Source organism: Aquarana catesbeiana, linkage group LG12 (genome assembly GCF_042186555.1).
Source record: "Aquarana catesbeiana isolate 2022-GZ linkage group LG12, ASM4218655v1, whole genome shotgun sequence".
In the NCBI taxonomy this organism is placed as follows: Eukaryota; Metazoa; Chordata; class Amphibia; order Anura; family Ranidae; genus Aquarana; species Aquarana catesbeiana.
Genome location: NC_133335.1, coordinates 214,431,129 through 214,457,497, shown reverse-complemented (window position 1 = coordinate 214,457,497; position 26,369 = coordinate 214,431,129). Strand labels below are relative to the sequence as shown.

Sequence of the window (26,369 nt, the reverse complement as noted above, 5' to 3'; positions counted from 1 at the left end):
ATGGTTCTCAAGGCCAGCTTCATCTCTAATCCTAATTGTAGAAAATCAAGAATTCTACCGATCACATATTTTCTGGGATGCCAACCCCTGGATTCACACCAGGATACATAAGCTTTCCAGACCCTATGATAAATCATTCTGGAAGCTGGCTTCCTTGCATTGATCAAAAAACCATAACTTCAGTATGCAATCGGCTGAAAACCGATACCAAAACGGACAGTTTTTACATTTCTTTTTTTTTTTTAATTAACTAGTTAAGGACCGAGCCTATTTTTCAGACTTGGTGTTTACAAGTTCAAATCATTTTTTTGCTAGAAAATGACTTAGAACCCCCAAACATTATATATATATATATTTATTTTTTCAGACACCCTAGAGAATAAAATGACGGTTGTTGCAATACCTTATGTCACACCGTATTTGCGCAGCGATCTTACGAGTGCAAATTTTTAAAAAACATACACTTTTTTAATTAAAAAATAAGACAACAGTAAAGTTAGCCCAATTTTTTTTAATGTTGTGAAAGATAATGTTACGCCGAGTAAGTTGATACCAAACATGTCACACCCTTAAAAATCTCCATAGTCAGCGTTTAAAAATTTCTACAGGTTACCAGTTTAGAGTTACAGAGGAGGTCTAGGGCTGGAATTGTTGCTCTCACTCTAACGATCGCAGCGATACCTCACATGTGTGGTTTAAAAACCGTTTTCATAAGCGGGCACGACTTACGTACGCGTTCGCTTCTGCGCGAAAGCTCTGCGGGACGGGGAGCTTTACTTTTTTTTATTATTTATTTTACTTTTTATTTTTACACAGTCCTTTTAAAAAAAATGTTTGGGATCACTTTTATTCCAATTACAAGGAATGTAAACATCCCTTGTAATAGAAAAAAAGGATGACAGGACCTCTTTAATGTGAGATTTGGGGTCAAAAAGACCTAGGATCTCACAATTACACTAAAATAAAAAAATAAAAAAATGTATCCCCCCCAAAAAAAATTTCCCCTTTAAGACCTTTGGGCGGAAGTGACGTTTGACGTAGCTTCCGCCATCCAATGGTATGGAGCCGAGTGTCCCTCACTTGGCTCCAGGCTGTTGAGGGGAGAGGACGCGACGGCTCCGGTAAGAGGCGGAGACGAATTGAGCGACTCCCACCCCAGATAAAAGTGATCTTGCGGAAAATCCGCCGCAGAGACCACTTTTATCTGAAAGCGGACCGCCCACTGTTGAAGAGGATACCGGGGGTATGGCAGCTAGCTGCTGCAATAACAATGGTATTCCCCTTCAAACAACCGACGTAGAACGACAGCGGGTGGTCTGCAAGTAGATAATCTGGCTGGTATTTTTTTATTCGAAGTCAATGGGGCACAATTTTGCATTAAATTCAATAGGATGCGAATTTGCATTGAAGTCAATGGGACTCACCATTGAAACAAAGCCTGCCCCGCCTCCTCCTCGTCTGTGATAGGCGGAACAGTGATACAGTTTCCCAGCATCGTATCAGTGTTCCTCTATCACGGACGGACGAGGAGGAGGTGGGGCAGGCTTTGTTTCAATGGGCGGCTGAACACAATGCATTACACAGCGGGAGACACACGTTGTTTTAGTAATGGGGGAGTTTTTCAGCCTAAAAAATGGGCTGAAAAACTTGGCTTATACTCAAGTATATATGGTAGCATGACAAAAAAAAACAACATTGATCTAACAATGCTTTCCAAAAAAAAAAAAATGGCCTTGTTCCGTGAACCGAAAAATTACACCATGACGCCGCTCCTGGCCGCCAAGCCATAGAGATCAGTGGAGGCCATCTTTCCTCTGCTCATCTCTATGGCCTGCCGCTGCAACTTCCGGCTCGGCTCCTGGGCTTCCCAATGAGCCAGGTAAGCCCGAGAGCCACTGGAATGCGGCAGGACCTCACCCCCTGCCACTTTCCACTGGTTCTTGGACTTACCTGGCTTCATCAGGAAGCCCAAGAAGAAAGAGGGCTCTATGGCCTAGGAGGCCGGGAGTGACGTCATGCCGCTCTGATCACTTTTAGTAGAAAGAGCAGCGGCTGCTGAAAATGTTAATATCGGGTTATGGCATCCAGCTGCAGCCATACCCCCTGGTATTACACTGTAAAAATATGACATATTAGGCGGTACAGACTTTACAGCACAAGCATCACCAACCAACAAATGGCTCACCGGTCAGTTCGGAGACACTCTCCACGCTGCATAATGGGGCGTCTAGGGTGGTAAGCTCCAGTGATACTGCGACATTGGATGACCCCTCCAGCCTGTACACCATGGACAGTAAGATCTTTTCCGGAGCGGGGACATGTAGAGAGAACAACCTACCAATACACAGCATTGTACAAATGAGGGATCTAAAATGATTCAGAGCAAAGCAGATTTACAACAAATAGAGAACAGAATTTCTGAGATGAGATGATGCCAAGTAGTCCACTTTTACCCCCATACCGCCCTTTGTACTCCAATTTTGAGGAACAATTTATAATAGAAGTGAACGTATCTAAATATGCTGGGGGGGGGGGGGTCTGTCATATCAGCAAAAGGGGAACAGCCATTGTTCTTTAGCTCTTGTTAGTTGCCTAGGATTTGCTTCTCTACTCAGTGAGACTACGAACTTGAACAGGAATGGTTGAGTAAGAACCCTACATATGCATACATGTTCCAGGTTTAAAGTGTCACTAACCCTTCATCATACAAAACTAACAGTAAATGCTCACTCAGTCACTATGAGATTTGTTTTCTGTATTCTACAAAAAAAAACTGGTTGATCCTGCTGTTCTCTATCTCCACCTTCTTTTCATGCCCCCGATTCATCTAGGGATTTTGCAGCTGTGGTGGCAACTCTGCACATGCTCAGTTTTCAGTGATTTTCTATGCTGCGCATTTCCTCCCTATCACATCTGAGCAGCCCATGTGACTATAGAGTCACACATTATTATTATTATTATACAGGATTTATATAGCGCCAACAGTTTGCGCAGCGCTTTACAACATGGGGGCAGACAGTACACTTATAATACAAATCAATACAGGAGGGATCAGAGGGCCCTGCTCGTTAGAGCTTACAATCTAGAAGAGAGGGTCAAGTGGAAACAAAAAGGTAATAACTGTGAGGGATGAGCTAATGGAAAAAATTAAAATACAGTTGTTAGGTGTGGGTAGGGTAGGCTTCTCTGAAGAGAAGGGTTTTCAGGGATCGTCTGAAAGCTAATAAAGTAGGAGATAAGAGGACAGATTGGGGTAGGGCATTCCATAGGATTGGAGAGGCTTTGGAAAAGGCCTGGAGGCGAGCATGGGAGGAGGTGACAAGGGAGCTAGAGAGCAGGAGGTCTTGAGAGGAACGAAGAGAGCGAGTAGGTTGGTATTTAGAGACTAAGCTAGTGATGTAGCTGGGGGCTAAATTGTGGATGGCTTTGTACGTAGTTGTTAGAATTTTGAATTTAATTCTTTGGCCGAGCGGAAGCCAGTGGAGGGATTGACAGAGAGGAGTGGCAGACACAGAGCACATGTGGGTGAGGGCGAGGAGACGCTATCCTAGTCACTTGGGTTTTCTTTTAAAGATTTATGCTGCAGTTTTTTAACACCTTTAGCTTTAGTAAAAAAGCATCTGACACCTTTGTGCTACATTGTCCAAGCCCTGAAGAAGTTGGATCTTTGGCTCCCACAACGCGCTGACAGTCTTCTGCCCTCCTGATATTATGTGTAATGGTAACAAAAACGGATCTTAGACAATCGTTTGGCATTCGCTTTTTTGTCTTCACTAGTTCATCATGAGACTAGGAAGTCTGGATGTAGCAGTGTCTGAGGGCGGTCAGCCTTTACCGCATGAGCTGTGAGACCCCTGGAGCACCTTAAAGTGGAGGTCCACCCTGAAAAAAAAAATTGCAGAAAAAAATACCTAAAAAATGGAGAAAAAGAAAAAAAAAATTTTTTTACTTACGTGAAATGGCTGTTGCTAGGCAGTCTTCCTAATCTGCCTCTTCCTACACCACGGTGATCTTCAGTCTTCTGCTCCCCCCATTGTCTTCTGGGGAATGGGGCACGATGTGTTATGGGAACTGTGTGTGTCCCACAACACATCGCGTCCCATTCAGAAAGCGCTGCGCCGCTCGCGTTTGCGCAGTAGGAAACTGGCAGTGAAGCCGCAAGGCTCCACTGCCTGTTTCCCTTACTTAGGATGGCGGTGCCGGGACCCGAGAGCCGAGGGACGGGTCGGCCTCGGGCGGCCGATGTCGCGGGCACCCACACAGGTAAGTACTTATTTAAAGTCAGCAGCTACAGTGTTTGTAGCTGCTGACTTTTACATTTTTTTTTCTAGGGACGGAATCCGCTTTAACCAAGCGCCATCCCACCTGAGGTTCAGCAGACTATACTAAAGCTAGCGCAACATGACAGCCAATCAGAAGCTCTATCAGGCAACTCACTTTAAAGAAACACCATTGGTGTTAGCCGATAAATTTCCTTCCACCAGGAGAGAGTTGCCTCCATTCCAGGCTTCCTGTGAGCAAACCCGAGTCTTCACATAGCTGCTGTCTTTATCCAGCTCTACCGCAGAGAAGATGGGCTGCAGTTCCTGAGCACTTAAATTAAACCAGGGCCCAATATCTTCCGCCTGAAGCAAAGCAAGAAGGAAACCATTAATAACCATCAGAGTTAAAAAAAAAAAAAAAAACATCTTCATGAGTTGCTTTTATTCATGGGACAGACATGGATGAGACCACCAGCATATACTATGATTCTTCAACTCACCTCTCCGTAGAAAAATCTCTTCTTTCCGTACCCAAGACAGAACGAGGAACATATAGGAAGGGTGCAGAGACTGTGGATGTACATGTGTTTCTCCAAGAGAGACCAAAACCTGCAGAAAGATTATGGGATGATCCAAATAAATTGTTATATATATACACAATTCCAAATGTTTAAGTCTAAAATATAGAAACGTAATTGACAAAGTGGAGCTCTAGGCTGTATTACATGTTTACCTGCCAGTTCTTAGCTGCTCTGTTGTAAAAAACAAAAAACCTTACAATACAAGACTAATAAATCAACATCAGTGCCCCAATGTTGATTAGGGATCTCTCTTATGCATTACCTACAAGAAAGATATACTTATATGGTTTATTTTATAACTGAAGCTAAAACTAACACAACAGAATGACTCGGAGAAGTGACCTCTACCCCTCCCTGCTGGCTCTGTTCAGACAGTTCTATTCCATTTCAACCAGAAGCTTCAGGCTCTCTCTTTAGAAACCCCATAATGATCTGGGAATCCTCTACCAAAGCTGTGCCTTGTAATATATATTTGTAAAAAAAAAAAAGATGTTATACCGTATATACTCGAGTATAAGCCGACCCGAATATAAGCCGAGGCACCTAATTTTACCACAAAAAACTGGGAAAACTTATTGACTCGAGTATAAGCCTGTATAAGTGAGTATAAGTGAGAAATGCGCAGCTACTGTAAGTGGAAAAGAGGTGGAAAAGAGGGTCAACAATGGAAAGAGGGTCAACAATTCCCATTTGCAGCCTCACTGTGCCCATTTGCAGCCATAGGTCCCCCTAACTTCAAACTCGGTAGTTAAGGGTTCCTAGATGCCCCCTAGCTGCAGCCAAAATTTGGAGTCTCTGGACCCAAAGGGTCCTGAAATGACATTGTTGCAGATGGACACAGTTGACCGACTTTGGGGCCCCGTGTCTCGGGGCCACTTGGTACTAGGAACCCCAAATTTGGTGTGCAAACCCAGTGGAAATAGCACTACAACATATCCAAGCTGTGGTTCCTAGAACTAAGTGGCCCCGAGATACGGGGCCCCAAAGTCAGTTGGGAAAATGTCAAGCACTTTTCTGCAGCAGAGAGTGACATTTTCTGAACTCAATTTGGGGCCCTGTACCTCGGGGTCACTTGGTGTAGTGCTAGTTCCACTGGGTTTGCACACCAGATTTGGGGTTCCTAGCACCAAGTGGCCCAGAGATACTGGGCCCCAAAGTCGGTCAACTGTGTCAGCAATGTCATTTCAGGACCCTTTGGGTCCAGAGACCCCAAATTTTAGCTGCAGCTAGGGGCATCTAGGAACCCTTACAGGGCCCCAAAGTCGGTTCAGAAAATGTTATTTTCTGCTGCAGAAAAGTGCTTGACTCGAGTATAAGCCAAAGGGGGCACTTTCAGCACAAGAAAATGTGCTGAAAAACTCGGCTTATACTCGAGTATATATGGTAATAATTTTAGGGGAAAAAAAAAAAAGGTGAACTTTTAGCCTTTAACACAATGCAATGCACTTCCGTTATACTACATCACAATGTGTGCTGTGGCTAGTTGCATTAAAAAAATGTTGCAAGTCCATTTTAAACGCATTGCAGGGCTTTGGCAGCCTATTTAAAATGAACACGCGTGCGTTACTGCAATACCCTGGTGTGACAAGGCCCAAATAGTTCATACAGCTTATTATTTTTATCATCACTATTATTATTCCCACCTGTGCTGGTTCTCCAAGAACTGATCCTTGTTGAAACATTCATAGACCCAGCCAGGAGCAAAGAGCGCAGCAGAGAAGCCATACTGACGGATCATCTGCAAAGACTGGAGAACAATACATGTTAGATTAGAGGGGCTGCATTGTCAGTACATGGGCAGATAGTCGGCAGCAGAGACATAGGGAGCCGAGTCATCAAAACTGGAGGAAAAACAAATTAGAACATAAAATGAGCTGTTACTGACAGTGACCAATCAGAGTTCTTGTTTTAAAGTGGATGTAAACTCGATTCTTGAGCTATCAGCGCCCATCAGTGCCGCCTATCAGTACCCATCAGTCCTGCATTTCAGTGCCTCATCATCATTGCCCATCAGTGCCACCTCACCAGTGCCCCTCAGTGCCGGCTTATCAGGTGCCCGTCAGTGCAGCCTCATCAGCGCCCATCAGTGAAGGAGAAAGATTACTTATTTACAAACTTTTATAACAAAAACAAAGAAAAACTTTTTATTTTTTTCAACATTTTCTGTCTATTTTTATTTGTTTAGCAAAAAAAAAAAAAAAAAAAAAGCCCCCAGTGGTGATCAAATACCACCAAAAGAAAGCTCTATTTGTGGGAACAAAATGATAATGGTACAGTGTTGTATGACCGCGCAATTGCCTATTAAAGTGCGACAGCACTGAAAGCTGAAAATTGTCCTGGGCAGGAAGAGGGGGAAGTGCCCGGTATTGAAGTGGTTTAAGAGTCCTGTGCGTTTTTCAGTTCGGTTCAGGTGGGCTTTCAAGTAAAAATTTGCACCTGAACTGGTGAACGAAACTGCACCGGAATCCTCTTACTAAACCAAGGAAACCGCGGCCGGACATATGTGAACCGACCCTTGGACTGTGAGATGCTGCAAATCACAATGTTCATCCAAGGATCACTAACACTTTGACAGCTGTACACATTCACTACGTTTACCTTGAAGGTTTCAAACTGCCCTCCTACAACTTCTCCCCGACCGAAGATGTCCACTCCAACGTAGACGTCCGTCCTGCGGGGCTCCGCCGCCATACGCTGCAAATGCTCCTCCTTCCAGTTGTAGTTTGTAAAAATTCCATCGCAAGCATCAAAAAACTGTCTATAGATATAAAAGAAAGAAACACAAAGATACACAAAGATGAAACAAATCCTCTTACATAAGTTGTACCTGTTTATCTACAGCTCTCTTTCGCCTACATCCATTCAAAGTGCAGAATTTACACAGGATCTCTCAGCAATGAAAAGCAGGGGGCGGAGCACTGAAGTCACATCAGTGAGGAGAACTCTGAGAGAAGGGACACCCCCCCTTCACACAGGAACAGAGCTGAGGCTGTCAATCAGCTGGAGATTCCTCCCCGTCACCCTTCATAGGGTAGTGCAGGAACCTTTTCCAAAATCGCATTGGTGTGAATGGGCGCCATTGAAAACAATGCGATTTGTCACATGGGAAATTGCACTTGTGTGAACCAGGTCTTAAGATAAATTCTGTACAACATATTTTGCATTTTTGCATAACAGAGGTCATCTTGTCTATTTTACTAATAATATTTAATAATTAATTTACTAATAATATTTTTTACTATTATGTTCAGTCTACTGATCCTTACTGGTGGTGTACACCAAGCGTAATGATGACTACTAAGGGGTACTTAAAAAAAGTATAACATGTTTTGCATTTATGAAGGTGAGAGGTCACCTTGTCTATTTTTTATTATAAATGTTTAATATTAATATGTATTACTAATTATTATGTATTACTAATAATAATATTTTCAGTCTACTGATCCTTACTGGAGTCATATACCAAACATATTAATGACTGCTAAGGGGCACCAAAAAAAAAAAGGGAAAATGTAATACATTTTGCATTTATGCAGGTCAGAGGTCACCTTGTCTATTTTATGAATTACATTTAATATAATATTTATTATTATTAATACTAATATTTTCAGTCTACTGATCCTTACTGGGGTCATATACCAAACATTATAATGACTGCCAAGGGGCACCTAAAAAAAGAGAAAATGTAACACATTTTGCATTTATACAGGTCAGAGGTCCCCTTGTCTATTTTATTATTAAATAATATTTTTATTATTAGTATTAATAATCACTATGTCTATTTTACTAAATATATTTAGTATAATATTATTATTAATTATTATTAATTAATAATAATAATAATAATATTTTCAGTCTACTGATCCTTACTGGGGTCATATACCAAACATATTGATGACTGCTAAGGGGCATTTATGCAGGTCAGAGCTCACCCTGTCTATTTTATTACTCAATAATATTATTCTTTTTTATTATTAATCACCTTGTCTATTTTAATAAGACTATTTAGTAAAATATTATTATAATTTTCAGTCTACTGATGCTTACAGAGGCCACCTTGTCTATTTTAATAATATTATGTAATTGAATAATATTTATTAATATTAATTACAATAATAATAATAACAACAACAATATAGATGTGAATCTTTGGTAGAACACAATCTCAATAAAAGCAAACCTAACCTCACAAACTTTTTTTTTTTGTCTTTTTTCCCCCTCTATTTTCACTTGGTGATTCGACCAGTAACATACTTCCTGTCTTAGGGTGACATCGCTCATTCACTGTACTGTATACATACCATAATATATATTTTTTTTTCAAACAACATTTATTTTATTTTTTTATTGCATTTTAGTGTAAATATGAGATCTGAGATCTGTCACCCTCTGACATGACTACAGAACACCTCCCCTCTCCTCTTCTCCATCACACAGAGGAGGAGATGTTCTGTAGTCTAAAGAGAGCACTGGGAAAAGTGTAACACCAGTGCAAGAAAAGAGCAAAGGAAGCAATCAGCTCGCAAGATTTCTGGTAGGATCAGGGTGGATATAAATTAATGATTTTTAAAAAAATCAGATTTTTTTAATTTAATTTTTTAAAATGTATTTTAACCACTTAAGGACCGGGCCTATTTTTCAAATTTGTTGTTTACAAGTTAAAATCAGTTTTTTTTTTTGCTAGAAAATTACATAGAACCCCTAAACATTATATATATATTTATTATATATTTTTTTTAACACACTAGAGAATAAAATGGCGGTCGTTACAATACTTTTTGTCACACCATATTTGCGCAGCGGTCTTACAAGCGTTTTTTTTAAATGAAAAAATAAGACAACAGTAAAGTTAGCCCATTTTTTTTATATTGTCAAAGATAAATATTACGCTGAGTAAATTGATACCCAATATGTCACGTTTCAAAATTGCTTCTGCTCTTGGAATGGCGACAAACTTTTACCCTTAAAAATTCTCATTTGCTCTGACATGCACTGTGAGCTGTAAGGTCTTATATAGACAGGTGTGTGGCTTTCCTAATCAAGTCCAATCAGTATAATCAAACACAGCTGGACTCAAATGAAGGTGTAGAACCATCTCAAGGATGATCAGAAGAAATGGACAGCACCTGAGTTAAATATATGAGTGTCACAGCAAAGGGTCTGAATACTTAGGACCATGTGATATTTCAGTTTTTCTTTTTTAATAAATCTGCAAAAATGTCAACAATTCTGTGTTTTTCTGTCAATATGGGGTGCTGTGTGTACAATAATGAGGAAAAAATGAACTTAAATGATTTTAGCAAATGGCTGCAATATAACAAAGAGTGAAAAATTTAAGGGGGTCTGAATACTTTCCGTCCCCACTGTATATATACACACACACACACACAAACACACACACTTCGTGCATTTACGAAATATCAGAAGATAAAAGAGAAAGGCCCCTTTCACACAAGGCGGACTCTGATTTGATTATCGGGGGATATGAGCGCTGATCAGAGCAGAGCAGGCAGATGACAGGTCCATGTCCTCTCAGTTTATGTAGAGCAGACACAGGCAGAGCCCAGTCTGCTCTATGGGCGGTTAGGTGTATACAGACTTCACTGTCCGTTTACACCCGGCTGCCTCAGATCCACCTAGATGGAGGGGGACGGATCCCCTTCCATTTTTTTTTTTTTTTAGCAGATCGAATTGGAAATAGGCAGATGTAAACGGACTCGCAGGTCCATAGAGGTGAATGGAGGGTTCAATTAGGTCCACCTGAAAAGCTGACAAATGGACCTGATCAGACCCTTTGTGTGAAAGGGGTCAAAAGGTGAGGTAAAATAGATAAAAGCCAACACCGTTCCACTGGTCACTTACCTGTTTTCATTATTAAGTTCATTTTGCCATCGCAGTTCTCCGGTATGGATCACACTGTCGTACCACAGGATGAGACTGCCCGGGACCTGGGAGTGCATCTTTTCCATCAAGTAGGAAAGGAAGAGCGGGACCCGGGACACGGCCAGTGGCTAGACATGAAAAGAGGAAGACAAGCTATAAGGGCTTTCCATTATCGTGTTCGTTGTGATGATCCTTGGATACATAAAATGACTGAGGTCACAGCCCTTATCTGAGATCTACAGTACTAAAAATTGGCTGGTTGTTAAAGGCTAATGGCTCATACACACGATCAGAAAATCACAAAAAATACCACTTTTGAAGCGATCGTACGATAATCTGATTGTTCAAGAGCAGATCACGACAGTTCATCCAATATTATTCGAAGGGACAAGCATTCAAATTTTTCTTGTACAATCTGGTATTTTCATTTCATCAGAAAATTTTTGGCCGAAAATGCAATACAAATACAGCGCATCCGGAAAGCTTTCACAGCGCTTCACTTTTTCCACATTTTGTGATGTTATGGCCTTATTCCAAAATGGATTAAATTCATTATTTTCCTCAAAATTCTACAATGTCCCATAATGACAACGTGAAAGAAGTTTGTTTGAGATCTTTGCAAATTTATTAAAAATAAAAAGATGAAAAAAAAAAATCACATGTACATAAGTGTTCACAGCCTTTGTCATGACACTCAAAACTGAGTTCAGGTGCCTCCTGTTTCCACTGATTATCATCATCCATCTGTTACATAGTAGGTGAGGTTGAAAAAAGACACAAGTCCATCAAGCCCAACCTATGTGTGATTATATGTCAGTATTACATTGTATATCCCTGTATGTTGTGGTCGTTCAGGTGCTTATCTAATAGTTTTTCGAAACTATCGATGCTCCCCGCTGAGACCACCGCCTGTGGAAGGGAATCCACATCCTTGCCGCTCTTACAGTAAAGAACCCTCTACGTAGTTTAAGGTTAAACCTCTTATCTTCTCATTTTAATGAGTGGCCACGTGTCTTGTTAAACTCCCTTCCGCGAAAAAGTTTTATCCCTATTGTGGGGTCACCAGTACGGTATTTGTACATTGAAATCATATCCCCTCTCAAGCGTCTCTTCTCCAGAGAGAATAAGTTCAGTGCTCGCAACCTTTCCTCATAACTAAGATCCTCCAGACCCTTTAGTTGCTTTGTTGCCCTTCTTTGTACTCGCTCCATTTCCAATACATCCTTCCTGAGAACTGGTGCCCAGAACTGGACAGCATACTCCAGGTGTAGCTGGACCAGAGTCTTGTAGAGCAGGAGAATTATTGTTTTATCTCTGGAGTTGATCCCCTTTTTAATGCATGCAAATATTCTGTTTGCTTTGTTAGCAGCAACTTGGCATTGCATGCCATTGCTGAGCCTATCATCTACTAGGACCCCCAGGTCCTTTTCCATCCTAGATTCCCCCAGAGGTTCTCCCCCCAGTGTATAGATTGCATTCATATGTTTGCCACCCAAATGCATTATTTTAAATCTTTCTACATTAAACCTCATTTGCCATGCAGTTGCCCACCCCATTAATTTGTTCAGATCTTCTTGCAAGGTTTCCACATCCTGCAGAGAAGTTATTGCCCTGCTTAGCTTAGTATCGTCCGCAAATACAGAGATTGAGCTGTTTACCCCATCCTGCAGGTCGTTTATGAACAAATTAAATAGGATTGGCCCCAGGACAGAACCCTGGGGGACCCCACTACTCACCCCTGACCATTCCAAGTACTCCCCATTTATCAGAACCCTCTGAACTCGCCCAGGTTTCAATCCATGTACTCACCCTATGGTCCATGCCAACAAACCTTATTTTGTACAGTAAACGTTTATGAGGAACTGTGTCAAATGCTTTTGCAAAATCCAGATACACCACGTCTATGGGCCTTCCTTTATCTAGATGGCAATTCACCCCCTCATAGAAGGTTAATAGATTGGTTTGGCAAGAACGATTCTTCATGAATCCATGCTGATTACTGCTAATGATACTGTTTTCATTACTAAAATCTTGTATACAGTCCCTTATCATCCCCTCCAAGAGCTTGCATACTATTGATGTTAGGCTAACTCTGTGGTAAATTTGGGTGATTGGATATGATTTGTACAGGCACACACCTGTCTATATAAGGTCCCACTGTTAACAGTGCATGTCAAAGCACAAACCAAGCCATGAAGTCCAAGGAATTGTCTGTAGACCTCTGAAACAGGATTGTATGGAGGCACAGATCTGGAGGAAGGATACAGAAAAATGTCTGCACCATTGAAGGTTCCAATGAGCATAGCGGCCTCCATCATCCGTAAATGGAAGAAGTTTGAAACCACCAGGACTCTTCTTAGAGCAGGCCGCGTGGCCAAACTGAGCGATCGGGGGAGAAGGGCCTTAGGAAGGTGACCAAGAACCCGATGGCCACTCTGACAGAGCTCCAGCGTTTATCTGTGGAGACAGGAGAACCTTCCGGAGGAACAACCATCTCTGCAGCACTCCACCAATCAGGTCTGTATGGTAGCGTGGCCAGACGGAAGCCACTCCTCAGTAAAAGGCACATGAGAGCCGCCTGGAGTTTGCCAAAAGGCACCTGAAGGACTCTCAGACCACGAGAGACAAAATTCTCTGGTCTGATGAAACAAAGATTGAACTCTTTGGCCAGAATGGCAAGCGTCATGGCCGGAGGAAACCGCTCATCACCTGGCTAATACCATCCTTACAAGGAAGCACGGTGGTGGCAGCATCATGCCGTGGGCATGTTTTTCAGCGGCAGGAACTGGGAGACTAGTCAGGATCGAGGGAAAGATGAATGCAGCAATGTACAGAGACATCCTTGATGAAAACCTGCTCCAGAGCAGTCTGGAGCTCAGACTGGGGCAAAGGTTCATCTTCTAATAGTCAAAAGGGACACTACTGCAAACTATTAAGAACACAGAGGCAAACCAATGACAGTGTAGTCTACAAATAAAGACACTGAGGCCAGCCAATAAGGACACTTTGACCAGCTAATAATGACACTGAGGCCAGTCCATAGTGACAATAAGGCCAGCCAATAAGGACACAGCAGGGCCAGGAAATAAGGACACTGAAGATAGCCAATAAGGAAACTAAGGTCATCCAATAATGACACCTAGGGCACCCAATAAAGACACTTAGACCAGTCAATAGGGGCAATGAGGCCAGCCAATAAGGGCACTGAGGCCAGCCAATAAGGGCACTGAGGCCAGCCAATAGGAACACTACTGCAAACTACTAAGGATGCAGAGGCCAACCAATGACAGGGAACCTAGCAAAAAAAAAAAAAAGACAAAGAGACCAGCCAATAAGGACATTTTGACCAGCTAATAATGACACAGAGGCTAGTCCATAGTGACAATGAGGCCAGCAAATACGGACATTGGGGTCACTCAACATGAACACTAAAGCCAGCCAAAAAAAAGAGGAAGGGAAGCCAACAATGACACTGAAGGCAGCTATTAAGGACATTGAGATCAGCTAATAGGGACACTGACCTTGTAGCTGCAATTCAATATTTACTGACCATCTAAGACATTGTTAAAGAAATCTGAAGGCACAAGCAGGTATCTCTAGGGTTACTGCATGTAATGTCCTCTGTCACGTTATCATTTTAGATTCATCACAGATACACTTTAAAACCTCATTCCAGTTACAAATTTTTAAGTAAAGCACAGGCACGTCACCCATCATCTTTCCACCCACTTCTTGTGAGTCACAGCCCCTCACCCTGAGGATGTCTCATCACATTGGACTGGGATCATAGAATAAAACTGCAGATGCTGATGTGCTAACATCTTCCTGAATGCTTCAGGATCACCAACCACCGGATAGAAAGAGGACCCGGCAGATCATGCGACGGCCAGAAAACAGTTGAGAACAGATAATGGTGGTGAAAAGAAAGGACTGCTTGGCCCAGTCTGAATTGGGCCTTTCATATTCATGACATGGACAGTAGGCATAGGCAGTACTTACGCTAAGTACATTCTCAATGTTGACCAGCCAGCCATCAAAACGGTAGAATTGAGCCAACATGACCATCTGATCTGCTGCAGCTTTATATGTCGATTCTTCACCACTTAGGATAGACTCACAGACTTTAGCCCCATCTTCCCATTCTGTGATAAAAGTTCCTGGATGAAGATCAGAAGAGAAACTCAACTTGACAGCAAAGATGTAGAACTAGTGGAAAAATGTTAATAGTATAACAATATAACGCAAGTAAAAGTCATGTTCTGGTAAGACCTACTCAAAGTCCACCCCTAAACCAAAAGAGATGTTATAGCAGACATAAAATGAGTAACTTGAGCAGGTTGCACTCTTGGTCACTTCTCAATGCATACCATTTATCTTTTAACACAATTAATAAATCAATACATACAATATTAAAGTTTTTTTTAGTTGGCAAACTTAGAAATATTGCATTTTTTGTTTCATATTAAAATTTCTAAATTTTCTTGGGCTCTTTTCACATGTTTACCAGGCTAATCTTATCTGCTTTACTGAAAAAAGCCTGTTGTCTACCAAGCACAATAGTTAAAATGTAAGATCACCTTTTGTAGTAGAATTTCATATTAGCCAATGTATTTCATATTATTCATATTAATTTACATATGTTTTATATAATTAATATTCATATTATTATTAGTGTAGTAGTAGTGAAAATATCATCAAAAGTATTATTAGTTCAATATTAAGAAAAGTTATTAATTTATAGACGTTAATACAATAATATTTATAATATAGAATAGTGCATTGTAAGTTTTTAAGTCAACTACTTAGAAGAGAAACACTTTGACAGCAGTTGAACTATAGTCTGATAAGATAACATTCCTTAACCGCTTCCGGGACAGCCGCCGCAGTTATACTGAGGCAGGTTGGCTCCGCTGCGCGAAACCACGTAGCTGTACGATGGCTTGCAGGGGATGGATAGCAGGCGTGCATGCGCGCCCGCTGCATAGCGGGGGTGCCGATGCTCACGGCCGACAGTCGCGATGACCACCGGCCACGAGCGATCATAACCAGGAGACACAGAACAGGGACGAGTGTGTGTAAACACACACTTCCCTATTCTGTTAGGAGTGACAGATCGTGTGTTCCTATTGGCTAGGAACCACAATCTGTCACTTCCTGTAGTTAGTCCCTCCCCCTTCAGTTAGACTCACGTAGCAGGGAACACAGTTAACCCCTTCACCGCCCCCTAGTGTTAAGCCCTTCACTGCCAGTGACATTTTTACAGTAATCATTGCATTTTTAATCGCACTGATCGCTGTATTAATGCCAATGGTTCCAAAAATGTGTCAAAATTGTCCGATGTGTCCACCATAATGTCGCAGTCAGGATAAAAATTGCAGATCGCCGCCATTACTAATAAAAATAAAAAATAATAATAAAAATGCTATAAATCTATCCCCTATTTTGTAGATGCTATAACTATTGCGCAAACGAATCAATTTATGCTTATTGGGATTTCTTTTAACAAAAATATGTAGAAGAATACAGATTGGCCTAAACTGAGAAAAAATTTGCTTTTTTTTAAAAAAAAAAAAAAAAAAAAATGGGGATATTTATTATAGCAAAAAGTAGGAAATATTGTGTTTTTTTCAAAATTGTTGCTCTTTTTTTGTTTATAGCGCAAAAAAAAAACAAAAACGCAGAGGTGATCAAATACCACCAAAAGAAAGCTCTATTTGTAGTAAAAAGGGATGTCAATTTTGTTTGGGTACAACATCGCACAACCGCGCAACTGTCAGTTAAAGCGACGCAGTGCCGAATCGCAAAAGACGCTCTGGTCAGGAAGGGGGTAAATTCTTCCAGGGCTGAAGTGGTTAAAGGTAATAAAACAATCATTGTCAAGAATAAGTGATAAAACTTCTTATACTGTGGTTTAAAAGTAATTATGTGGAATATGGGAAAGCTGTGTACATTAGTTCAATTTGACAGGGTCTGCTTGTGACCCAATTAAAACAGTTAAAATACATTTGAGTAAGAGAACACTATTATGTGTATGTATGTATGTATTAATAATTAGACAATATTGAATACAGTAGTTAGCTTTGTATGCATATAATATATGTAAATAATATAGTACCTTTTTGTGAAACCAATATATGAATACATACATATAGGTATGTATAGTGAAAAACATTAAGACATATAACACATAAGGTGGGGTTATTGCAAGTTCATTTTCCCAAAGTCATAAATCTGTTATCCTTGAGTTGGTGAAGTCTTATCAGGACAAGGAGGGTTTGATTTAACATCACTGGGTGCCATACTCTCTCTATACAAGTATTTTAATGGGTAAAACCAAAGGCAAAACCAGTTATAAATAATTTTAATAAACATATAGGAATTTTGTGAATTAATAGGTTTGTCTGGTTGTATGACAGGTGTCAGATTTATGGTTAGTTACACTGACGTAGATCTTAGTAACTAATCATGTTGTACCTAATATACTTGCATTGTAAGAAACTGTATAAATTAGACCTGCATCTTGTAATACTTTGAACATAAACCTGTATGTTCCCAGCTGTTGTTAATAAACCTGCATCACTGAGGCCCTACGTTATTGTTCTACTTCACTTTTCAGAAAAAAATTAAATGTGAACTAACACCGTACACCCATCCCAAAGCCCACGATCCGCGCTGTACTTTCCACTGTGGGTGATTTGCTGTCACCACCCACACAGCCATCCAGGGATTTAAAAATCCTTGCTCTTTTCCCTATTCTCTATGGAGGGCTTCTGGGAAAGATCAGAGTGATTCTGACTGGTCAGCACCAGAGAAGAGCAGAGGTTTCAGATCTCTGGACTGCTGCACCATTGGGCACTGACAGTCCATCTGCCACAAGGGTAAGTACAGCAGTGACCCGGGGGGTGTGGTGGGGGGGGGGTGCGTTGTGAAGGGGGTAGAGTGTTATTTCACCTTTTAAAATTTTCCTGAAAAGAGACAAACCTTTTAACCCTTTCACTGCAAAGTCCGTACGCTGTACAGACCTACAGAAGTGCCAGCAGGTGGCCAAGTCCGTACGGCGTTCAGACCTCATTTCTCCCTCTCCTTTAAGCTTATCGTCACAATGACCATAAGCTTATATCAGAATTGTTCAGCAGACTCTGCTGAAAAATTCTATAACTCTGATCATCGAATTACATCCCGCTGATCAGAGTCATTAACCTTAAATATGACCCCCACCCATGCTGCCGTTTCCCTGTCCCCCGCCACTCCACCCACGCCACTCCCTTTCATCTTAAACTTCCCCAATCCCCCTCCGCTCTCCTATCCCCTTCACCCCCCTTCTTCCCCCCCAACGCTGCAACACTGATCCCCCCCCCCCCCCCAAACCGGATCCCCGCAGCTACCACCATTAGCCGGCATCCCTCCTCTGCCGCTCCCGCTGGCTTCAAGTGCTGCATGGGGCTTGGGGGGGATCCAGATGTGTCCCCCCCGCTGGTCAGATCACCCCCTCAACTGCCCCCGCACCCCCCGATCCATGGCCGCTCCGAGTGGCATCTCTCCTTTCCCTCCCGCCGCCTGCAGCTTCTCCCTGCACTGATCTCCGTGATCTGTCAGGCTGGGGAGCGCGGTGGGGGGAGGGGAGAAGAGGTGTGGGTGGGGGTGAAGTTGGGGCTTGCGGGGCTTAGTAAATGTGTTTACTAAGCTACCCCCCTGTAGTACAGTGGATATAGGCAGCGATCGCTCCTTTATCCACTGACAGTTGATATATAGTAACCACGAGTGTTACAATGTATCAGACTGCCATTTTCTGAATGAATGAGGAATCTCTATACAGATTCCTCATTCATTCAAGTAAAGTGCTACAGAGAAATGTCCCTTTCTCTGTCTCAGAAAAAGAGATATGGGGGTCTGTTTAGACCTCTGATATCTCACCAAAAAAATAATAATAATAATAATAAAAAAGGAAAAAAATAACTGTAAAAAAAAAAAAACAAAATGAAAAAAGTAAAAATTATAAAAAAAAAAACAAACAAAACACAAACATTGTAAGACTCCCCAGGTCCGCCCGCACTCACCCCTCCACGGTGATGGTCCCCCACGCACTCACCCCTCCACGGCTTCCTCAGCTTCTCCTCCCAGCTAACCCTATCCGTCCTGATTGGCCAGAAGGAGAAGGCGGAAGACAATAGCGAATATTAATTCGCTATTGTCACAAGTGGGTGGGTTGGGTGTGCAATGCTCTGTGCCCCGAGCCCAACCTTTCTAAGCCAATTAGAGCCTCAGGCTCCAATCATGTGGCTTTAAAAAAAAAATTAAACAAACGTATGAGTCCAGCACCCTGCAGGGGAGCAGCGCCCCTAATGGACTGGATGCTCCTGGTAAGACCCCTTTCACATGGAGCGGACTCTGTCAAGCAGATTTGCCTGCTTAGCGGGTGATCTGTCTGCTGATCCGCACTGAGCAGGCGGATGACAGGTCCGTGTCCGCTCTGCCTCAGCGGAAACAGCCAGCTGTTCTCTATGGGGCAGTCGGATGGAAACAGACAGTCTGTCCATTTACATTGGATGCCATCCGATCTGCTAGATGGGGAATGGAATCCCCATCTGTCTGTCTGTTTTTAGCAGACTGGACTGGATCGGATGCAGGAAGGTGAAAACGGACACATGTCCATTTACATCGGCCTCTCCATAAAGAACTATAGGTGGTCCGATTGGGCCGCCTGAAAAACGGACAGGAAGACCCGATAGGAGTGCTTGTGTGAAAGGGGCCTAAGGCCTTGTTCACACAGGGAATACACAGCATACCTTTACGGGGATGCACAGGTGTTCTGTGCATCTCTGTGCAGGCAGTCCCATTGATGTCATTTGGGATGCAGCAACTGCACAAACAGAGCCGTTGCTCCCAATTTAACATCCATGTAGGTCCGCATGCATGTCCCTGAGCTCACACTGTCTGCGTTCGGGGTCATGTACCCACACTAAGGTCAGATTGGGAACAGCAGCTATGCCTGTGCAGCATTGCATCCCAGTTGACATAAATGGGATTGCCTGTATGGGAATGAATGGAACACCTGTGCATCCCTGTGCGGGTAAACATGGCCACCATGGGAGTACACTTTAGTATGTCACATGTGAACGATGCAATTTAGCAGAAATTTTATAAGTTATGTTGTGTTTATGTGCACTATTAATGATATTAGTGTATTTTTTGCGAAAATAATGTTTTGATAAACATTTGCACAAATATCGCGCTGCCTTAAAAAACATTAGCACCTTCCTTTTATTCTACTGGCTATGTGCCTTCAGAAAATATACGGTTTGGGGGGTATTTTTACAAATTCTGAAAGCTGTAAGTGAAGAAGGAAAACCTCCAGATTTTCTAAGAAACTTTTGCGTACGTCCGATTTTCACTATTTCTCAAAAAGGCGCAATTTCAAATTTACAAATATTTGTTATTTATTAACTCCATACAGGTTAAACTTTTATATTTAGTTAGAATTTAGTAGAAATTTTGTAAAACTAGCTGTTTTTTAATCTGCTAATAATGGTTTATTGTATTTTTTGCGAATATATTCTTTTGATAAACATTTGCGCAAATACCGCTGGGTCTAAAAAAATCAGTAGCACCTTCTTTTTATTCTAGAGGTCATATGCTTTCAGAAAATATATGCTTTTGGGGGGCTTTCACAAATTCTGAAAGCTGTAAGGGAAAAATGAAAACCTTCAGATTTTTTGTGAAATTTGGATATATACATTTTTGCATACGTTCTATTTTCACCATTTTGCAAAAAGGCGCAATGTAAAAATTAAATTTTTTTGTTATTTATTAACTCCATACAGGTTAAGCTTTTATATTTTAGTAGGAATTTTGTAAAATGTGCTGTGTATTTATATGTCAATCATGATTTTAGTGGATTTTTAGCAAAAATATTGTTTTAATAAACATTTACACAAATGTCGTGGGACCTTAGAAATCAGTAGCACCTTCTTTTTATTCTACTAGTCATGTGCTTTTAGAAAATATATGGTTTGGGGGGGGGGGGTCTTTTACAAACTCTGAAAGCTATAAGTGAAAAATTACAAAGTAAAGGAAAAAATAGCAAAAATGGTCTGGCCACCTGAGCGTACAAAATGGAGCACAGGGTCTGTCAGCGAAAGGGTTAAAGCAGAAATTTGCACACACAAATGAATGAGCCAGAGGAGTGACCTACTCTGTTAATAAAGGCCATATGGAAATTCAATCAGAGAGAGACAGTCTGAAAGCAAACAGTTCTGCAATGCTCTCTCCTTAGAAAACCTATACTGATCTGTGACACCAATGTCATCCTGTTTTAAATGTTTAATTGTAACAGAAAGATTTCATATAAATATGGTTATCTGACTAAAGGATATAGCAACATTGATATGGATGGTAAGAGTTATCATGATGCACAAGGCATGATACAGAATGGCAATGGCCTCACCTAGAATGGAGACTCCATGTTTGTGGGCAGCGTTAGTCCAGCAGACAGGAGGAAGGGTGAACATACGGTGACTAAAGTACACAAATGTATCAATGTACTGCCAATGATAGAACACAAAAGGGTCCTTCGCGTCAGATCCCTGGATGAACCTGCAGGACAACATGTGATTAAATAGAATCTATTCTTTAAGGCAATCATACATACCAATCAGATTTTTTAATTTAGTGTTGGAAAGAGTGAGCAAGATTTATCATTTCTATCAGGTTTATTTCTGTCTGTGATCCTGCTGGAGAGATTTTTCCTCACTTCCTGTCTCTGTGACACCAGGATAAGAGACACAGGTAGTAGGTGTCACTGGGTGAAGGAAGGCAAAGGCAGCAAAATAAAAGATCACATTTTTGTGGAATCCATTTGAGTAACTGAAGGGTTAAACCAACCACGAGAGCAAAGAATGTGTGGTATATGCTGCTGGGGAGAAGGGGAATTAAGTAACACCCTTTCTTTGCCCTGGATATTTAAACAAGGGGTTACTTTAAGAAAATACATTTTCTGCTTGTTTAATCTATCCTCCATACCTGTCATCCAGATATCCTCCCATCATGTCATGGCAGACCAGTGTTTTCGGCCTCTGATGTTCAACAGGTGGATGTCTTTTGGCAATAGGGGTTACAGCGACATTGTATTTGTCGTGATTGGTTGGCCTCCATGACAGCAGTTCCTCCAGGTTGGAAAAGAAGAAGCTGATTGGTTCAGTGGTCCCCCTATCATGGTGCCTTGCTAAATTAATAACAGAAATAAACCACATTAGAGTAAAGCTGTAGTAGTCTTACCAAACTATTCTTTATTATTCAGGTTTACAAAGATGCTCCACTTCTTTTCCTTATTAGTATTGCTTAGAGCAGCCTTTCTCAGCCTTTTTAACACCGAGGAACCATTGAAACTAGGGTTGTCCCGATATCGCTTTTTTAGGACAGAGTACAAGTACCGATACTTTTTTTCAAGTACTCACCGATACCGATACTTTTTTTCAAGTACTCGCCGATACCGATACTTTTTTTTTTAATGTCACGTGACAGTGTTTTTTGTTTTTTTTTAAACAATGCTTTCTTTTTTTTCTGGGGGGGGGGGGGGGGGCGGGGTGAACAGTGTCTGTGTGTTTTTTTTATTTACATTTTTATAATTTTTTTAGAGATTCCCCAATCCCTTTCTCTGCAGCCTCAGCTGCACTGAGAATCAATGGAGAGAAGACAGCGGCTCCTCTCCATTCATAAACTGAGACATCGTAATCACAGGAGATTACAATGTTTCAGTTATGTGAATGGACAGAGTCAGCTGACTCTGTCCATTCACAAAGGAAGGAGGAGGACATGGAGGGGGACAGCACAACGGAGGGGGACAGCAGAACGGAGAGGGACAGAGGAAGAGAGAGGGACAGCAGAACGGAGGGGGACAGAGGAAGAGAGAGGGACAGCAGAACGGAGGGGGACAAAAGAAGAGAGGGGGACAGCGGAACGGAGGGGGACAGCGGAACGGAGAGGGACAGAGGAACGGAGGGGGACAGAGGAACGGAGGGGTACAGAGGAACGGAGGGGGACAGCGGAATGAAGAGGAACAGAAGAACGGAAGGGGACAGCGGAGGGGGACAGCGGAACGAAAAGGGACAGCGGAGGGGGAAAGCAGAATGGAGGGGGCATGGAGGAGGATGCGGTGACAGTCAGCAGTGATCGCGTGTGGGGGAGTTACAAGCACCGATCACCGCTGTATGTCACTAAAGCAGCTGAAAGCCGCGGGGGAGAAGCTTGTAACTCCCCCACGCGCAGATCACTGCTGACTGTACAGGTATCGGCGGAAGCATCGGGAGCATTTGCCCGAGTACAAGTACTTGGGCAAATGCTCGGTATCGGGACAACCCTAATTGAAATCTTTCAGTCTCAGGGATCCCCTGCTAATAATTACTATATTTCAAATATCTCATGGTGGTAATGTTCATGGTGCATTACCATAATGGTTAGTGGGAAGAGTGTCCCTTTACATTTGTGGTCAGTAGGAAGAATCCCCTCTTCGATTGTTAAAAGATCATTTACTTAAGTAATTACATATCTGAGAGGCAGAAACTGCTTAATGCTCAAAGAACCTCTAACAACCTTTGCAGGAACCTTTGGGTTGCACATTATGCTGGTCGAGAAAGGCCAATCTGGACACTAGCTTTAGACATGGAGGAGTTCTTTGCTCACTGCTCAAGGAACCTCTGGAGGAACCTTTGGTTTCCACATTACCTCGGTTGAGAAAGGCTAATCTGGACACCAGCATTAGACATGGAGGAGTTCTTTGCTCATTGCTGAAGAAAACCCCTAGTAACCTCTCAAGGAACCTTTGGGTTCCATGTAATCTGGTTGAGAAAAGCCAATCTAGACACTAGAATTAGACATGAAGGAGTTATTTGCTCATTGCTCAAGGAACCCCTACCAACCTCTGGAGGAACCTTTGGGTTCCACGTTACCCTGGTTGAGAAAGACCAATCTGGACACTAGCATTAGACATGAGGGTGTTCTTTGCTCATTGCTCAAGGAACCCCTACCAACCACTGGAGTAACCTTTGGGTTCCACGTTACCCTGGGTGAGAAAGGCCAATCTGGACACTAGCATTAGACATGGAGGAGTTCTTTTCTCATTGCTTAAGGAACCCCTACCAACCTCTAGAGGAACCTTTCAGTTCCATGTTACTGTGGTAAAGAAAAAGGCCAATCTGGACACTGCCATTAGACATGGAGGAGTTCCTTGCTTATTGCTCAAGGAACCCCTGGGGACCTCTAGAGCAGGGGTAGGCAACCTTGGCACCCCAGCTGTGATGATACTACAAATACCACTATGCCTCTGCCTCTAGGAGTCATGCCTGTGATTGTCAGGGTCTTGCAATGTCTCATGGGACTTGTAGTTTCACCACAGCTGGAGGGCCAAGGTTGCCTACCCCTGCTCTAGGGGAACCTTAGGGTTCTAATGAACCCTGGTTGAGAAAGGCTGGCATATAGGCACCTACCACCACCATATCAAGACTGACCATTAATGACTGCTCTGACAAACAGTTCCGTTTTACAGCACCACATATTAAGGGATGTTTGATGGGGCCCCTTAGAAATCAGGTAAGAAGCACTCTGCTAACGGGGTATTTAGCCCATTTTGGTGGAGGCAGTAGGAATCCTTAGCTGGTACTCTAAGTGGAGAACCTTTAAAGAAGAAGTCTCACCTCAATTTTAATTGTGTTCTGTTCCCCAGTGGATAAAGTATATACTTTGTCCCATCTACCTAGGTGCTGTCTAAGGCTGGCTGTGAGGCCGGACAGGAGGCCCCTCCTCTCTCCATGGCTGTCCGACAATGCAGCTAGCAAGGAGACAGCTGCTTTGACAGATGGTACTTTCCTCTGTGTCCAAGTACTTGTCCGCTTGCCTGAAATATTTTAGCAGACAAGCCACCTCCTTCTACATTTCTCCTGAGATGCTTGTATTGGACAAACACTTGGAAATTGAGAAAAGTGCCTTTGTCAAAGCAGCCATCTCCATGGCTAGCTGTGTTGTTGGACAGCCATGAATGTCTGACCTCACTGCTAGCCTTAGATAGCACATAGGAAGTTGGGACAAAGTACAGCATGTACTTTGTTCCTGGGGAACAGAAGACAATAATAAAAAAATGGAAGTGAGACTTCTCCTTATAAAAGAGGAAACTAACATCTGTAATAAATATGAACCGTTATGTTGCTTCTGCTCTAGCCTCCCTAAATGTATTATAGCTGTACATCACAAGCCTTATGTGAAATGTCTGGGATCAGATACAAACATGCTGAGCAAATCCAATGCATTTTATCTCTGAATGAAATGCGTTTTTGTGGCTGTGCATGCTGTGCCCTATTTACTATTCCTAAGATAGTCAGAGGAGACGGTAACTCCAAAAAGGATGCTGGGAGGCATTATTTGACAGGCAATCAGTCCTGTGTCTGCAAATAAATGTCCTGGAAAACAGAAGGAAATTTCAACTTGCAGTGCTATCAATGACCCCACAACCAGATACGATGCAATAAAAGAAAGGCAAAAAGATACATTTTCTAACCTGCTTGACTCATTCAGACATGTTAAAATATAACGGAGATGATTTGCGAGTGTACATGCATACACTATTTGTAATTGAAAATTTCAAAGTGTTTACTTTAAAAAATATAGTGAGTGCTATTTATTACATTTTATAAAATCTGTAATCAAAGTGAGCAGATATTAAATTTACCAGACAAAGGAGTCCCTTCATATCTAATGATCTCTTTATAGACTTTCATCTCCAGAATCTAAGAGAACAAATACACAAAAAAAAAATATTACAAATGTTGTTCCATTGAACTTTTATTTTGTAAAAAAATAAATACACACACATATATATATTCTATCCATCTATACAGTATATACAGTGGGTATAGAACAAAATATCACCTCCCCTTTAAAACAACTGACAACAATGCACTCCCTGCGTAGCTGACATCAAACATTGTAATGCAGATCCAAACCCATTCGCTAAATTCTAATATATGTTTGAGCATATTCATTTATTTATTACTTTTTAACTTCACTCCAGCAACTGATCTCAGTTTCGAGACCTTTACAGAGTGCTGTTAACCACTTCAATACCAGGCACTTTAACCCCCTTCTTGCCCAGGCCAATTTTCAGCTTTCACCCTGTCACATTGTGAATGATAAATGCAACACTGTACCCATATGAACATTTTATCACTTTCTTGAGAAAGATAGAGCTTTCCTTTGGTGGAATTTAAACACCACTGGACTTTTACATTTTTTTGCTAAACAAACGGAAAAAGAATGAAACAATCTTTTCTTAGTTTCTGTTATAAAATTTTGTAAATAAGTAATTTTTCTCCTTCACTGATGTGCGCTGATAAGGCTGCACTGATGGACACTGATGAGGAAGCACTGATGGGCGCTGATGAAGAAGAACTGATGAGGCGGCACTGATAAGGCTGAACTGATGGGCACTGGTGAAGCTGCACTGATGGGCACTGATAAGGCTGCACTGATGGGTACTGGTAAGGCTGCACTGATCGACACTGGTAAGGCTGCACTGATGGGCACTGGTGAGGCTGCACTGATGGGCACTTGTGAGGCTGAACTGATGGGCATTGGTGAGGCTGCACTGATGGGCACT

The 26,369-nt window shown here is 42.0% G+C and overlaps 1 protein-coding gene across 1 annotated transcript in view; it reads right to left on the bottom strand.

The window, feature by feature from the left end:
- ENGASE (endo-beta-N-acetylglucosaminidase) overlaps positions 1-26,369 on the bottom strand; it is a 50,579-nt gene that overhangs the window by 12,134 nt on the left and 12,076 nt on the right. Inside the window, exons 3-12 of the mRNA XM_073606656.1 lie at positions 25,443-25,500; positions 21,746-21,947; positions 21,171-21,319; positions 14,726-14,883; positions 10,706-10,854; positions 7,442-7,601; positions 6,487-6,590; positions 4,763-4,871; positions 4,438-4,625; positions 2,186-2,334 (exon numbers count right to left, since the gene is read on the bottom strand). Of these exons, the coding sequence (XP_073462757.1) occupies positions 2,186-2,334; positions 4,438-4,625; positions 4,763-4,871; positions 6,487-6,590; positions 7,442-7,601; positions 10,706-10,854; positions 14,726-14,883; positions 21,171-21,319; positions 21,746-21,947; positions 25,443-25,491 (1,417 nt within the window). The 5' untranslated portion in view covers positions 25,492-25,500. The remainder of the gene's footprint in view (positions 1-2,185; positions 2,335-4,437; positions 4,626-4,762; positions 4,872-6,486; positions 6,591-7,441; positions 7,602-10,705; positions 10,855-14,725; positions 14,884-21,170; positions 21,320-21,745; positions 21,948-25,442; positions 25,501-26,369) is intronic.